This window comes from Typopeltis vanoorti, chromosome 7, assembly GCF_054136105.1.
Source record: "Typopeltis vanoorti isolate ZY-2024b chromosome 7, IOZ_Tvanoo_1.0, whole genome shotgun sequence".
Classification (NCBI taxonomy): Eukaryota; Metazoa; Arthropoda; class Arachnida; order Uropygi; family Thelyphonidae; genus Typopeltis; species Typopeltis vanoorti.
In genome coordinates, this window is record NC_143555.1 from 134,174,461 (window position 1) to 134,192,640 (window position 18,180).

Sequence of the window (18,180 nt, forward strand, 5' to 3'; positions counted from 1 at the left end):
ACTGAGTCTGTTATAGCAAAAAAAGGCAGACCAATGCCATATTAATGCCTTTCATATTAGAGTGAAAGTTGGTGGGAGGTGCAGGCATCCAGATATTTTTGATCAGATAGTGTATTTTCATAGTTTTGGTCTTATTGTTGCTGATTTTTTATTTTCATGCCATATTTATTACAGCAATTATTCAGTTTAGTTAAGAAATCCATCAAATTTATACTTGATTTATTTAGGAGTATCTTACCAATCTGCATCAACTAAACTTAGAGCTGACATTAACATCTCTAATTTTGATATCATGTTAATTACCACTTTCCTTCATAATGATCCATACAGATGACGATTAACAGTGGAAATGATGTGCAGTCTTGTCTCATAGCTGATTTTACATCATCTTCCTGTACTTCCTTCAATTCTAACGGCTAACTTACTGCTTAAATATAGACTGTGTAGCAAACAGTACAATGTTTCTTTACATCATATAATAATAGTGCTTTACACAGTTTTTCTCTGGCTCATTTGTTATATGCTTTCTCCAGACCTATAAAACTTAAAATATAGATTCTTGTTATATTCCCATTTCTCAACTATTTGTCTTAAAGTGAAAATCTGATCCTGGCAATCCCTGTTCGGCCTGAATCCAGCTTGTTCTTCTCCAAGTTTGTTTTTCACGATTTTTCTTAATCACTTCTCATGTATGCTTGCATATATCTTACCTGGAACACTCAGGTAGAGTGTTCAGTAGAGAAATTCCTCTATAATTCTCACATTCAGTTTATTTCCCTTTTTATAGATGGGTACCTATTAGGGCTCTACTCTAATTTAGAATCTGACTACCTTCTGAATTATGCAATGCAGTCACCATAAAACTTTCATACTTCTGTACTTGAGCATTTCTGGTGGAATATCATCTACTCCAGCTGCCTTTCTACATTTCAGTTTTTGATGGCTTTTTCTATCTCAAGTATTGATGCATTGCATTCCTTTTGAATAATTTATATCACTATTCTGTCACTTCCTATTTCATTTGTCAGTCTTTCAAAATAATTATTCCAAATATCTAGGATATTTTAATCTTCAGTTTCCATTTCACCATTATCATCTCTCTGATTCCTTTTACAGTATTTTCCCTCCATTTCTAAGCCTTTTCAATACCTCCAGAATAGTTTACCACCTTTCTGATGTATATCTTCTGTATTCTTATCAGTCTTTCCAAGAGTTTTGTTTAGCTAGTTTTATGCAATACTTTGCTTTCTTACATTTTTCTCTGTATTTTCACACAGCACATGCTGACTTACTAGGAACCAATACGCTTTATATTTTCTATGACCACCTCCTTAACTTCTTGAGTCTACCATGGAGTTTTGCTTTTCTATCCATGCAGACACCTTTACTACGTACCTCTCTGGCTGAATCAATCCATGTTTTCTTCAGTGTATGCCATGAGTCATCAATGCTTGATTACTGTTTTCAAACTCCTTCATTTTTTCTTATAGAATATTTGTATACTTAGTCTACAATGCACCTCTGAAAGCTGGTCAACCTTGATTCTTTTTTAACACTTTTATAATTTTACTCTGCTCAAAACTAAATGGTGATCACTTCCTACTTCAAATTCCCTCTGTACTCATGCCCTGAAACAGTACGATGTCACTGTCTACAGTAATATAGTCAATCAATGAGACTTTGATTCTTTGTATCTTCTCTCTATGTAAATTTGGGGACATCTTTAGGTTGGAACAACATGGTGTTAGTGATAACTAGTTCACATCCTGAAGAGAAATTCAGCAGGCACTTACATTTTTATTAGCTTGCCATTTTCTGCAAGTTTTTCCAACACATTTCTCCATTTTCACTTTTCTTTTTAGATCGCTAACAAGAACCAGCTTTTATTTTTTCATTATATTGGCTTCCTTCTTTAATGACTCAAAATATTCCTCCACTTCTGCCTTAGTACAGTAGCAAAGATATTAATCCAAACACTCACATTTTAAAGAAAATTTTAATTTTGCAAGAAAATAAGTACAAAAATTAAACTCCAACTTTACCTAATAATTTATATGTGCTCCTCTGTTCCTAATAATTTCTTAATTCACTTAAGCATGAACTCTACCAATGTAGAATACATTTTTCTTATTTTTACATCTCAAAACCATACTTTTGTAATGGATTGTATTAAGTTTTCCTTTGTATCATGAGGAACTTGGAAATTTAATTTCCCAAGTCTCTTTTTCACTATTGCCCACAAATTTTCTATTGGGTTAATGCCAGTAGAAACTCTTCACTATTTTTGAAGTGTGGCATAGAGCAAGATCCTATTGGAATATGAGTTCTTTGTCTTTCTGGATCTGTTGGACCACTCTTTTCTTCAATATTTTTATGTATTGGTCACTTTTCATCATACTGTCAACAGGCACAAGCGATTCTGGACCATCACGTGTAAAACAACCCCACAGCATCTTTTAAGCTGGGTGTCCTTCTTCTGAATATGACCTTCTTCCACTTCTCAACAGTCCAATCCTTGTACATTTTTTCCCACTGGAGCCTCTTTTTCTGCATAGACTTCGTCAACAGTTGTCTCTTTTGTGTGTGTGTGGGGGGGGGTGCAATCCTCTCTGCTTCCAACAATCTTTGATGGCCTGTCATGTCAGAAACATTAATCCCACTAGCTGCCAATCTCTGTTTAAGTTTACAGCAGGCAATCTTAAATTCATTTTGCGTTTCCTAACTAGTAAACAATCTTGAGTAAGTGTAATTTTCTTTTTTCACTCATAAGTTTCCTTTTATGGCAGGAGAAAAGGTACCTGTCTCCTAAACCTCTTTAAAATCGCATTAACAGTAACCCAAACCAACACCACGCTCATTGGTAATTTATCTTTGAGTTATGGTTGTGTGCTGAGAAAGAGTACGTATTTTCGAACACTTTTTTTGGAGATGTATCCATTTTACAGCTACACAAAATGAATAAAACACTATGAATGTCATCTTGTTTACACTATTAAAAACTCACAACATTAATAATCAACATCGTAGAGACAGTTAAAACATGTAGCACTCAACCACGATACTAAACTAAAACCAAAACTGAAATTATTGTGAGCTGAAACAAAAATTTGGCTTGTTTGGATTAATTTATTTGCTACTGTAGAAACCTCTGTTGGCACACAGGTACAAATAGATTCTCGTTTTCCATGTCCCCATTTCAATGTTAGCCCCCATCACTCTACTTGATATTGCCTGCCATTCAAGATTATCTTTGGGTTTGGTGTTGAAGACTATAGCCACTCATTTTTCCTGATCAGCATTGTCGAATATAACATCTCATTATTTATTTGACAAAAAACACCTATTTTTGTCTTTTTTTGTTCTGGTAACACCAATTATGTTGACATACTCCTCTAATTCTTCTGCTAGCTCCACTTCTTTTCCATTGGTAATTATGTTTATGGTGGCTATCTTAAATTCTGCTGATGTTGAGTTCGAGTTTGTTCCAATAGACTTTCTGCTGTTTGTCCTGATACCCTATGAAAACAGAGGAAGGGGGGATATATTTAACTGGATGACTTTATTTTACTAAGTGTTATTTAAGGCTTGGTTCAATAAAGTTTTACGAAAAATTTTTTCCTGCTCCTGCTTCATGTTTTTCTTAAGTTTAATGCTTTTTTGAATGATCCACAATACAGAAACTGTGAAAATGTTTCATAATAAAACTGGAGAGAACCCTGCCCACCCCCAGTTTTATTATGAAACATTGATGTAAAGACTGCTTGGAAAGAAGTCAATAAACATCCCCTGGGCAAGGTGCATCATGCCATGTAACAAATCACGTGTTGTAGCTGAAATAAATTTGAAAAATGATGCTCCCAAGTCAGTGGCTTGTTTGGATTAATCTGGGTGAAATGGTTGTGAAAAGGAAACTGAGTTTGAAAGAGGCATTTGTGATAGGATGCCATATTACAGGCCTATCTGTTTGGCAAATTGTTGAAAATTGGGCATCCCAGGTCAGCAATCAGTGATACCATATTGAGATGGAAGCACAGGGAGTCAACTATAAGTGCTACCTGCAGTGGACAACTCACCACAATCACTGAATCTGACTGTAGGGTGCTATGAAGAATAATATGTAAAAACCACCATTCTTTGGCAGACACATTGAATGCAGAGTTCTTGGCATCGACAGGAACATGAATGTGCACAAAAACATTCAGAACCAAGGCTTACAACATGGAGTTTCCATGGTATGACTGCAGTATGCAAGCACCACATTATCCAAACCAACATGCAGCGACATCTTCAGTGGTGCTAAGAGTGTGTACAGTGGGACGTGGAAGCTTGAAAAGCTGTGTTATGGAGCAACAGATCATGCTACACCCTCTACTGAGAAGATGGACAGGTGTGCCGATGCCAGTGAACGTCTCTTACCAGAGTGCATAACCCAAATTATGAAATTCAGAGGTGGCAGTGTGATGGCATGATTCTGTTTTTCCTAGTTATAGGAAAAACAGAATCATGCCATCACACTGCCATGAGTTCTCAGACCTCTGTTTGTAGTGCCACAAACATTGAACTCAGAGATCTCAACTCTGGACAATGCAATGCTTCCCACTTTGTGGCATTTCTACGGAACTGATCATTGTCTTTTTCGGCAAGACAGTGCACTGTGTTATAAGGCTGCTGCAGTCACTGCATGGTTTGTGGACATGAATGTCATTATCGCACTTGACTGGCCTCCATAGAGCCCTGATCTCAACCCTATTGAACATCTGTGGGATAAACTGGAGCATCAGATGTTCAATAGTTGGACATCACTTGAGCGTTTTCAAGGGATGTCCAACTCCCACAACAGTCCAGGACCTCATTACGTGTCTACAGGAAGAATGGTCCAAAATTTCCATTGATCGCTAATGTCTTGTTGAATTGCTACAGTCATTGTAGCAAAAGGAGGTCCTACATCTTATTAAGGCAGGCACCATGGCTATATTTGTTCCTCATATTTTTGTGTCCACTGGCTTCTTTCCAAGCAGCATATACATTCCTACTGTTGCACATAATATATTGCTAGAAAAGGCAAATGTTAGAGTTGAAATTAGAAATTAATAGTCACAAAGTTCTTTACATTAGTGTAAATAACATTGTGAATATTCCGTAGAGCACAAGAAATCAACAAAAGGAAGTGATGAATTGTGCTATACCCTTAGTTGTTCCCTGAGTGTGTCATTTCTTAAATGTAAAGTTTGATGACAGAAATGTAATGGTTAGGACCTAAAAGGATAAATATACTGTTTGATAATGCAGTGCTTCCTAAATTTGGAAGTTTTACAAAAAGAACCGATGTTCATTTCATCAGAAAAATACACCATGTTATACTGCACAGTGCTACTGTAACACGGTTCAAGGACAAAAAACACAGAACATATCTGGGACAAACTGGAACATCAGGTGTTGGCTAGATCATTGTATCTTCAAGTTGTTCATGGACTGGGACTCATATTGATTGAAAAATCATTCATAATACCCAACTTGCATTATAGTAAACTAGTGGAGAGTGTGAAAATGTGATCATTGCCAAAGGAGGACCAACAAAATGTGCCAATGGTCCATTGATAGTATGCAGATACTAATTATATAAATTTTTTGTCATTAATTGAAATTCGATTCTTTGTTCACATGATGAAACATTGATATTTTAAATCTACAAATAAATTTACAAATAAATCTACAAATTTCAAATCTACAAATGATATTTTCATTCATATTCACTATGCATGATGAAATATTTATATTTTCATTCTACTGTTTAAAATTCAAAATATAAGATGCCAAAGGTTCTTTTCTAACCTGCCCCTTTGTAACTAAAGGACTTTTATTAGACTTTATTTTATTATTTTTTTTTAAGATTAGCCCACAGACAGAAGTCAATGACAACAAAATGTCCCATGAGTATTTGCATCTAATTTTTTAATTTGACACTAGCCGTCAAAAAAAGTCCTTTAAATATTTGTCTTAAAGGTGATCTCTGTTTAATCTAAAGACTTTATTTGAAAAAAAAAATTACAAGACCAATAAACTTTTGTGTTTATTTGTGTTGACTTTTTATGTAAATCCTCCACAAAAGACTGCATATAAATACATTAGTTTTATGCACAGTTTAGGGGTTAGATAATCTGTCTGACATGTTCTGAGACCAAACAATGTGCCTTTTTCAATTGCAGATCTCCAATGAATATGATGGTCTCGATGTTTTATATAGATATAGACAGATATATGGAGAATATATAAGAGGAATAATTTGAACATACATTCGTAGGATGTTGCTGGCTGAGAATTTTCACGGAAATAATACTTATAATGCACTGTAATTTTTTTCTTAAGAATTCAGTTCTTGAGAATGCCAACTTAGTTATTTAGAATCAGTTGTGAAATTGAACAGACTCCAGCCCACCATTGGTTATGTAAGAGAAATATGTAAATTACAAATTATGGATGTGTTTTTTTGTCTCTCTTCAAAGTGGTAGCTTGATATAATTTTAACTATGGCACCACGACTTTCTTAGTGTCCAAATTTATTGTTATTCAATGTATAAATGCGTTATTTCTGTTTTTGTTTGAGAATTCAATAAAAATACAAACACAATTGTTCAAATACAAATAATTTTATCAGAATAAATTACTGCAATAATTTATACAATTTACATTTTACATTCAAGGTAATTGCTCATGAAGTCTCCCATATATAAATATATTTATATAGGGAATATAACAGCACTCATTAATAATTAATTCATCTGGAATGAAGTTATTTCATGTAACATTGTTGGAAAGCATGAAATAGTCTTATGTGTGTATATATATATATACACTTGAAATCTATCATGGATTTCGAGGCTCATTTAAACCATTAGCATCATCACACATATACATCATTTCCAGAATGTTTCCATTTGTTGTATTTTCTAAACAAATATACATGAGAAAATGACACGGCCATTTCTCTTCTGTTTTAAGTAAAAACAACATTTAAGCCAAAGCAAAATTCATTGAATAATTCTATACTAAGACATAGCTCTAGGGGAATATATATATATATAAAAAGCTGCAGTTGTTTTCATAAATACATTTATTTGATCTTTATATGTTGATGTTCATTTGCACAAGAAAACTATTTAAAGCATTTCTATATTACAAATTAAATTTGATTATTACAGACTAAAAAAAGCATTAACAAAGCTTTTTTATATAACCACTGGCAAAATTAAAAAAAAAAAAAATCTCAATATTACAGTTCATGGAACCAACAAAGTGAAAAATCTTAAGACTTTATTTAAAATTACTTCTGCGGTTGTCTTGTAGACTATGCAACCATGTAGTGTTTTGTAAATGCTGGAATGAATTCTGAAACCTGAGCAGCTGTGAGACTTTAGAGTACATGGTGAAGACCAGAATTACCATGTGCTCTTCAAATGAGGTAGGCAAATTATACACTAACATGGGTGCAGTGTTCAGTGATATACGTACAAAAAGCTTAAGTATTGCATTGATAGAAGTGGTAAGTAAATTATAGAACTGATAAAATTAAATTTAAAAAAAAAATTTGAGGAAAAATCAAAACCATCTTCAACTTGACAAAAGATATCGACAATGAAATCTGCTTCATTCATTCATGATTATAGCAAACCTTGAAAAAGATAAAAGATCACTTTAAACTCATTAATTTCAGTAGTTTTGACAGACTTTGTTATTTCACTGTTGGGAGTAAGCCACGCTTATTGGATACAAGCAAAAACTGTTGACTCTGAACATTTTAAGTTGCCAATGTCTTCTTAATTTTGGCTCCATCATAGCTACCACTGTGATTTTTAAGTTATCTTGAACTGTGCTTTTCTTGGTGATGATCAGCTTGATATGACATAAACAATACTTTACAAATATGTAAAAAAAAAAAAAAATTCATAAGTTATATGCAAGGAAAGTAAACACCATCTCCACAGAGCATTTTTTTCTTTTCATGATCCATGACATAAAACACCAAGGAAATGCGAAATAATTTATTTCAAGGTTAGAGCAAGTAGTTTTGATTTTCTAAGATGTTTTCCACTTGCAATACGGAATGGTCTCAAATTAAAAGAATTTAACCAGTACATAAATTTATTTCACTTTTCTGGTTATTCTATTATTAACATAGAAGAAACTGCAGTATGTATAAGAAACATTTCAAAATATTTCAGCCGAAATCCAGATATGCTACATATGATATTAATTACCACTAGAAATGTCCTAAAGATGTTTTCTAACAATTCCAGAAATTTAAAGAAATTGCTAATTGTACTTTTTAAAATTTATAAATATGAATGAATCATTATTACTTTCAAATTATATATAGATTTAAATATTTAAGAAACATAAAATCCAGCAAAACAACCAAAATATTGCCAGATGTGGATTTGTACAGTTCCTGAGCTATAACTTCAATATGAAAATAATAAATACATTAGACTATTTAAGAAAGTGAAAAAAATATATATACTGTATATATATTGAGCATACCAAGTAAAATTTTACTAAGCTTTACACATGAGAAACAAAAACAGGATATATAAACACAGCTTGATTTAAAGCAGTAACAGTGTACAATGTGTTTTTGCAAATTTTAAGAATGTACATATATTCATTCAGCATATACACAAAGGACAAATTATCTTTGTTCTGGTACAATATAAAAACTTTTGAACAAATGCATTTTGACTAAGTTTTTTTTTTTCTTTCCCCTTTTGTTACAAAAGTGTAAAACATTTTGGATGAGATTTAAAAGGCACATTAGAGAGATGTGGGTAGAAGATTAAAAAAAGAACTGCCTTTCAGTCATATAAAAACAATGAAATGATCACACACACTGATCATTATGGACGCCAGAACCCCAGAACAGACAATCTGGGGGATTCTACTTAAAATTTCACTTCAACATAAGTTTAAAATAAAAACAATAGCCACTTCACTGGAAAATATACTTTCACTTTTGAAACCTTAATGTAGAGTATGACATGAATCTGCATAGATTAATCAGTCTGTTATTTAAATGAGTTTAAAAACATCCTCTTGACTTGATCTATCTTAATCGCTGCTTTTTTTTTTTTTTTTTTTTTTGGTTTGGAGTTTGTCTTCAGTTGCTACTTTTAATTCCTTCATCTGATTCTTTCTTCCCTTGCAAAATAACAGCACCAGCTTGGAATTTTAGTGAAACTATCACTTGGAACATTTCTGATTTTCATAACAAGAAGATGAACATAATTTTATTAATTTCATATTCCATTTAAATTCCAAAAAAATTTTCTTATACTTAACATAGACAATTATCTACATAAATGAACAAAGCAACACTTCCATATATATATTTACAATGAAGTTTTGCATAACCAAAAATGTTTAAATATAATCTTGCCAAAAGAAAGCATCTACCTTTACCTCCATGATTATCTTTAAAATACGTTCCAATGACGACAGTCCTATGAGTAATGATTAAATCTGAACATTTTTAAATAAATAGAATTATTCCACATAATCTGTACAATTAAGCTACACCAGATTTCTTTCCTTCTAAACATCACCTCTGTTTGGAAAGCTGGATCACTGTTGATTTGTCACTATATGAGTCTTTTATGCAGAACTGTTTCCTGAAGACAACCATAATTTCCCTGAGGACAATGCTGAGCCAGCTACTTTCAACCAGGCTGCCTTGGACATAGTCAGTAGTTAAAAACATTAAAAAGCACAGCAAACAGAGTACATGCTGCATATACTCCCAATGCTACCCACCAAAGTACTTGTTCATGGAGTTTCTGTTCAAAGTTTTTTAAAACCAACAGACCTATTGTGAGCCCTGCCAGAGCTCCAGTCAGGTGAGCAACATAAGACACCGGAGGTCCCTGCTGTTCTACAGCATACCTGTCATAGATGGCAAAACCAACATCTGCACTGGCTACAAAGAAAAGATAAAAATTTATTAGTTTGCTATATACAGGGTGTTCGGGATAAATTTGACATATTTATAATTAATTATATTTTTCCGTAAGTTACATGTATTAACACACACTTCTCTTCATTTAAAAGTTTGGACCCTTCTTCATTCATATACAAGATGTCAGAAAGGATGGATAGCTGGAACCCACCTGAATCATGGAAGAGAATAACTTGTATCATGATGATTCGTGCCCGCCATCAAAATAAGGATATTACGACTGCTGCCCAATGCTCCCTGAATACAGTAAAAACAATCAGGCATGAACTAGAGACTTGCAATGGTGACTACGAGGATGTAGCAAGAAGAAAGATCCCTAGCAGACGATCTGATTGCGTTCGTACAGCAGAATTCCTCGCAAATCTGCAGGAACAGGTGTTGAAGAACCCTGGCATTGGAATTCGGGCTTTGTTCGTAGAGTTGCTAACTGTAGTCAAGCCCTGGATAACAAGGGTAGGCAATGGTAGACCGTATGTATGGCAGCAGGATTCGGCCCCTTGCCACACCTCTGGGAAAAGTCAAAAATGGTTGTCTGAAAATTTCTACGACTTCACCAGTCCAAATGTTTGGCCTCCAAACTCCCCAGACCTTAACCCCATGGATTATTTTGTATGGGGCGCAGTTGAAAAAGACACCAATCGCACTTCCAGTAATACAAAAGCCCAGTTAATGGATAAAATTAAAACAGTTTTTGCGGCCCTTCCCAGGGAGACTGTAGCATCAGCTTGTTCGAGGTTCCGAAGCAGAATTGAAGCTGTGATCGATGCTAATGGTGGTTATTTTGAGTAAATCTTGTTGATAGTATTGTAATTAACTCTGCCTGTAATGTTTTTTTGTCAATTCATTAAATTTAATAGATACAAAGAAGATTTTCTTTTTCCTTACGAAACTGTCAAATTTATCCCGAACACCCTGTATATATATATATATATATATATATATATATATATATATATATATATATATATATATATATATATATATATAAACATTACAGTAGTATCTCGCTAATCCTAACCCTCCAGTGATCTGAACTGCGGTTTGAAAGAAAAAAAGGTTTTATTTATTACATATTATTATTTTGTGTACTACTATTATTTTTATTTAATAATTATTATTTTAACTATTATTATTTATTTTATTATTATTACAGTACAGTATTTTTTTCATACTGTTGATTGTACAGTTATACTGTAGGCCTATTTTGATTTATTGTAAAGACCTGCTTTTAAATTGAATTTCCCAAAATTATGATGTTACCACATCAATAGAAATTATAAATTTGAAGACTGCTTGGGAAACCGTCGAACCTGAAGCAATTCGAGCGTCATGGAAAAACAAAAAGAGGAAATTCAAAACGTGCATAATTTGGTTAAAAATATAAATCCAAATGTTGAAATTTCACAAACAGATGTTACGGAATGGATTACAGGTAGAACCGAAAGTGAATTCGAAATCAAATCAGATGCTGAAATTATAAATATGACGATACAGAATAAATTAGAAGATGATAATGAAGAACTCGAAGAAAAAAAAAGTAAAACTTGAAGAGGCAGTTGACAGTTTTAACATGGGCTAAGCAGAATGATATGCCATTCCACAAAATTTTATTGCTAATGCAGCTCCAAGAAGAAGCAAAATAAAATCAGTGACTTTTTTTACAAAGAAATAAAACTTTTTTTGTGTTGTGAAAAAGAAAGTGAAATTTTTTATGCAAATTAAGTTACGTACTGAACTATGCAATTTTATTAAATCAGAATTCTCAACAATACAGGTACATATAAACTAAACTTTTTACTAAAATAAACTTGTGTACTGTATTATTTTTTTGTTTTACATTACAATACAGTAGCTTTTTTTTCTATCAGTCAATTTATTTACAGAATTAAATTGATGTACCATTAGAATCTGATTTATTTTTGTCTTAAATTCTGGTTATTATTGTCTCTTGAGGGGAAATTCGATAATCCGAACAAGCAAGGTTTTTATTAGTTCAGATTAGCGAGATACTACTGTACTTATATAAGAATATTTCAAAAATATTCTGAACTAGCTAAAGCTGTAGCAGTAGTCAGACACCATTTAACAGGCTCAAATATCATTTTTTTATTGATATGTAAACTGAAAAGAAGTCCTCTGTGGCACAGCCACATTCACTGATGATGATGTGGTCTTATAAATGTATTCCTGGTCTTGAAAGTGATGAAATGTAAATACATTCCTTATGATAACTTCCCCAAACACACAAGTTGGGATAAGGTTGGAAGATGCAAGAGACTAAGAGATTGGCCCTGCCCACCTGATCCAAGAAGAAACTTCTGCACTTCCAAGGGATAATAGAAATAATAAAAGTTCAACCATCCTATTAAAATCTCATTCAATAATATCTTACAGTAGTTCATAACAACATGAAATTCTTCATGGCTTTAGATGGTAGATGATTTTCATTAACTGGTGTGAGATCATAACCTTGCTTACTGGAGGCTTGAAATGTATGTGGAAAGTTTGGTCACTAGGGGTGGCCCACTCTTGGTGCTAATGTGCCAGGTTTCTATTTCAAGGGTAGGATTATCATTTAAAATAAGCACCCTTTAAGTAACAATTTGGTTTAATTTAGAAATGCAACTTAAAAATGCTGCTTTAGCAAAACACTAAGGATGCCATGGGATTACTGCTACTAAATTGCTAAATTAGCTTTAGCGTCATTAAGATTTGTAATCAGTTGTCTTTTTTGAAATATTACTTATGATGAAATATAAAAGTGTGAAACATACTGAAATTAAATACGATAAATGGATAACTCACCAATAACGAAAATGCCAACTAGTCTGACGAGACCAAATTCCATCTGATTATAATTCTGCAATAAACAGAACAGTTGCTTAGTTAATGAAATGGTACATATTGAATCAAGTTCTGTAATAAGCTAACATAAATAAATTCTATTCTTGAGAGACACTTGTGACATTAAATTAAGAATTATAAACACGCTAACACAAGAATATTTTAATGTTTGCCAAACATTTCAATCTGAAACTAACAGACTATCCTCAGTGGCTTGACAGGAACAGTTTTTACAAGGTGGAATACAAACAATTTATCATTCAAAAGTAGAACGAGCCGTGTGATGTTGCATTGCTAAGCATTAAAGAGAGGTAAATTTCATCAGAGTGATGAATAAATTATAGGTATTAATTCACTTCATATAACAATCTTAATTTATAAATTCAATTAAAGATAACATTAGACTAATGTAAAAATTAAAGGTCTCAATTAAAAAAAAATTTTTTTTTTTTAACAGAGTCATTTCAATTCAAGTCAGGGCATTGAAGTAAGGCCTCAGCACTCTCTTTGAATAGGCATTCAAATATATAGTGACATCTGTGTAGAAGGCGAGTCTTGGACCAGAGAATATTGTGGCTTGTCTCTATCCCGTGCTGCGCCAATCCAGACTTATCGGATTTATTGTGAAGAATGTATGATTGATGTTCTTGTATTCTTTTTTCTATAGAGCATCCAGTTTGTCCAAAGTATGACAGATTGCAGTTACAAGGAACTTGATATACACCAGGCAGAGACATAGTTGAGCATTTATCTTTAGAAGAGGGGAAATAGGTGGATATTTTGTTAATAGGGATATAAGTGGCTGTTAAATCATATTTCTTCAGAATTCTTGAAATTAGTTCTGAATCAATATGTCGAGTTCCAATTCATTTATTTCCGGGATTTCAGAACCAATTTCAAGAATTCTGAAGAAATATGATTTAACAGCCACCTATTTCCAGTCTTCTAAAGATAAACGCTCAACTATGTCTCTGCCTGGTGTATATCAAGTTCCTTGTAACTGCAATCTGTTGTACTTTGGACAAACCAGACACTCTATAGAAAAAAGAATACAAGAACATCAATCATACATTCTTCACAATAAATCTGATAAGTCTGGATTGGTGCAGCATGAGATAGAGACAAGCTACAACATTCTCTGGTCCAAGACTCGCCTTCTACACAGATATCGCTATAAATTCAAATGCCTATTCAAAGAGAGTGCTGAGGCCTTACTTCGATGCCCTAACTTGAATCAAAATGACTGTAAAAAAAAATTTTTTTTTAATTGAGACCTTTAATTCTTACATCAGTCTAATGTTATCTTTAATTGAATTTATAAATTAAGATTGTTATATGAAATTGTGAATTAATACCTAAAATTTATTCATCACTCTGATGAAATTTACCTCTCTTTAATGCTTAGCAATGCAACATCACATGGCTCAATCTACTTTTGAATGATCAATTGTATGTATTCCACCTTGTAAAAACTGTTCCTATCAAGCCACTGAGGATAGTCTGTTAGTTTCAGACTGAAATATTTGGCAAACATTAAAATATTCTTGTATTAATGTGTTTATAATTCTTAACATAAATAAAGATGCTAATAATTCTACATGTGGGCTTAAAAAGCTGTAACCTTTTTTCTTTCTTTCTTTTAATTTATAAAAATACAAGAAAAGTTGCAAACAAATGCAGGCTCCCTAAACATTAAATACAAGATTTGCATGCTGTTCAAGCAGCAGATGGCAGAGAGAGAGAAATGCATAAAAACAGAGGTTTATGTTATGTTTGCCATCTTTTGTCCCTTTTTTTTTGTGGTGAAAGCTGGCAACCATAGTATAAGAGCATAATACAGTTACCATCTTTTACTTGAAGAACAAGATGCTGTTGCATGTTTTACACAGACTAAATGTTTGGCTATAGATATTCATAAAGAAATGCTTCCAGTATAGATCAGAACTATTTTTCAGGTAATGCTGTTTGTGACCGAGTTAAAATATTTTCACAAAGATATATTCAAAAATATATTCAGTTAAAATTATGACCAATACAGTTGTTACAGCTTTCTTAGCTGGAATCAATGATTCTTACTCATAAATGGTTATGGAACAATAATGCTTTGGGATGTTTCCATGTCTTAGCATCCTTAATTTTTGAAAAGTGTAATTTGTAATGAGTTCCTAGTGATCTGAAATTTGAACAGAAAATCTATCATGTGGAACTTGATTTGCAGCTGTTATTATAAAAGAAAGAGAGAGAGGATGCTGAATAGGATTCTTTCATTCTCAAAAAAGTTTAAAGCTGTGCCATCAGTAGGGAAAGTTATAGCAACTGTATTCCACGACTTTCATGCATTCTCTGCATGACTTGCACTTCTGAAAGAATGCAGGAACTGAGTGCCTCTAGCCCATAGGAAATGAAATTTGCATCCATAGTATTGCATAACAAAGCAAGAAACCATTAAATTATTAGGGGGTGAGAACTAACTTTCTCCTTGATAAACCATCTATAATCCTGATCACTCCAAGCAATTTCAATTTGTTTGGTCCACTTAAACAGCATCTTCATCACAAAAACATTTTATAAAGTTGTGAAAAGAAGTGTGTGAATTTTCTTGGAGATTATGAGAAAAAATAAGTGCTATATTTAGATCATTTTCCTGCTTGCCTCTTTGTTTTCCATACTTGATGTGCCCTTTAAAAAAAAAAAATGCTGATCTGCAGAGCAATTCTACCCTCTTAAGTATTGCTAAGTCCAGCACTGAACAAAATGGTAGACATCTTACTTGAAGTGGGACGGAAGAAGAAGACAATTCTGCATGAGACTGTTATTATGTTCAATGATAAATTTTAAAAACCAATCATCTCACATTTCCTCCAAATTAATCTGTTATATGTGAGGACTCCAATACTGTCAGATCTTATATTTTGGTCTTCCTCTAGTTTTTTTTTTTTTCCCTGACATCAAATACCTGTCAAACCTTAATTCTTCTATTCTGTTTTCATGAATACACTATCTTAGATTATGCTCACAGATTCTTGAATGCTAAATGCCAATTTCCTTTCTAACATATTCATTGAAAACACCTAAAAATTTAAGTACCCACATGTCAGCCAGGACTCAAAAATCTAGCATGCTGATTTTGAGTTATACAACTTACCAGCAATAATTTTATCATAACTGAAGTAGAGGATTTTGTAAAAATTACTAATACTTAAATTTGCTGCATAACTTGGCAATCTGTGAACAGATAGACCATAAAGTATGTGTAATGCTGTATTTTCAACATTTAAATTTCCTCTGTTGCTGCAGTTAATAATAAAAGGTATTGCCTCCTCCCACCAAAAAAAAAAAAAAAAAAAAAAAAAAATCTGATTTGTTAAAAATGAAACACAGCCAAGTAACAAAAAGATGTTAACACTAACTGTAAATAATGTTTTGACCACACTTTTCATAATTACCAAAATTTATAAAATCCATATTTATAGTCTGTCCACAGTTATGAGAACCCTAGCTGGCAGAGTGCCAGGAAGAGTCAATTCATGTTGAAGGGAAGAAATGAATAAGGTGATGTACGAATTTGTCAGCGACACGTGAAATTACGTGCTTTATACATAAAATTTTCCAACTGTTATATAAGCAAAATAGTTGCACTTTAAAAACTAGAATGTTCATAAAAGAAAAGCTAATTTTCTATGCAAAACACACTGATTACCCTATTATTGGAATGGATTCGCCTTCTGCACATGCACAGAAGTGTCGAGGGTTCTCTCATCTGTGGTCAGACTGTAATAAAATTTAAAGAATGTAGTCTGTATTAATATAGCTTACCAACAACACATTAGCCAGGTGGGCAGCCAAAAGGGCATAGACACCACCAGAAGCTCCGACTAGATAGACATCAGTGTCAAACACTGACGTTCCTAAGGATCCTATAATGAGAAAATAATACAAGGTCCGTCAATACATATTCATTTTAATAATTCAAATAAAAATGAAATATAATTCATATATTATAAGAAGGAGTTAACAATTTGCAAATTAATAATTCATGCATTCTAATTTCTTTAGCATAAAAATAATTAGATGTAAATGTCTGTAATTTATACAAAGCATACATTTTTATACCACCACAGAAAGAGAAGTTTATATCGGCTTGACTTTCTTTCTGATTATATAAAATCAAATCATTTTGTAGTAAGTAAAGATAAGAATATAAGAGAAAACAGAAGTACATAGATGAGAGATTGTAAGTACAAGATGGATTAGTAGTGACATAGCAGTAACGTAAGTATTGCAGAGTCACTGGCTCTCTTGTTACAAGAATCGTTAGGGGCCAAATATCAACCTGCTGTAACTCTGGTTCTCAGTCAGTCAATGCACCATTTTTATTTCACAGGTATTCAGCAAGATACCCCTGAAAAACCTAAGTGTTAAGTCCTATTCAGTCCAATCAGACTGAAGTGCAGAGAGCATCACTGTATCTACAAATCTCATAATTTAATCAAAGTCAAACAAACCAATTAGGCTAAAACGAAGGGAGAGGTTTTTCTTCTCACATCTGTATAAAATCATATTTATTTATTTTTAATAAAATTTAGATTATAATTGTTTAAAGTCTTCTTGCAATTTCTGCACAACAGAATCAATATAGTGGGAAAAGCCACAAAGGAGGGAGAAGAAAAATCCCCATGACAGAATCATATTGGTCAACTGATTCTTACTTCTAACTCGTCTCTAAAAATCCATGAGATTTTCATAAAAGACAAGAGATCTTGTGTGAAAAAGTTAGCCAAGTACTAATCAAGCAGGAGATTAACTACAATTTAGAAGTGATGCCTACTTGGATGGTATAATTGTTTTAACAGCTAAGAATGTAAACTCCTTCTGATATTTAAGCAATATCATAACAGCAGGAAGTTATGATATTGCTTAAATAATCTCAATAAGGTATTTTCTTTTAGTGTTACATGGTAATCGGCATTCATTTTTGAAAAGTAGATTCTCTGTTTTTTTTGTTATTCTATTAGTTGGGTTAACTAATTGGTATGTGTTATTGTCTGAGACCAGCAGATTCATTTTTTCCACATAAGTGGTTCAGTTTAAGATAACGGTGGCACTTCCTTTAATCTGCTCTAGTTATTAAGATGTTTGGATTTGACTTTAGTGATTTTATCGCTGTTAATTCGTGTTGAGTTAGGTTGCTTGTTATGATTTAAAATGTTGGAGGTTTCTAAACGTATTTTTTCTCCTATGTTATTTGGGATGAATCTTACAAATAAATTCAAGTTTGTTTATCGATTTGGGTGCTATGACAAAATTTAAACCTTTGTTAAGTATTATTA

General features: G+C 32.8%; 1 protein-coding gene across 4 annotated transcripts in view; it reads right to left on the reverse strand.

Annotated features, from left to right (window-relative positions):
* Positions 1 to 6,637: 6,637 nt before the first annotated feature.
* Positions 6,638 to 18,180, reverse strand: part of stet (rhomboid serine protease stem cell tumor) — a 349,608-nt gene continuing 338,065 nt past the window's right edge. For all 4 annotated transcript variants that reach the window (XM_090396146.1, XM_090396144.1, XM_090396145.1 and 1 more), the window contains 3 exons: positions 16,667 to 16,767; positions 12,812 to 12,866; positions 6,638 to 9,967 (listed from right to left, as the gene is read on the reverse strand). In XM_090396146.1, coding sequence (XP_090252272.1) covers positions 9,735 to 9,967; positions 12,812 to 12,866; positions 16,667 to 16,767 — 389 coding nt within the window. In that variant the 3' untranslated portion in view covers positions 6,638 to 9,734. The remainder of the gene's footprint in view (positions 9,968 to 12,811; positions 12,867 to 16,666; positions 16,768 to 18,180) is intronic.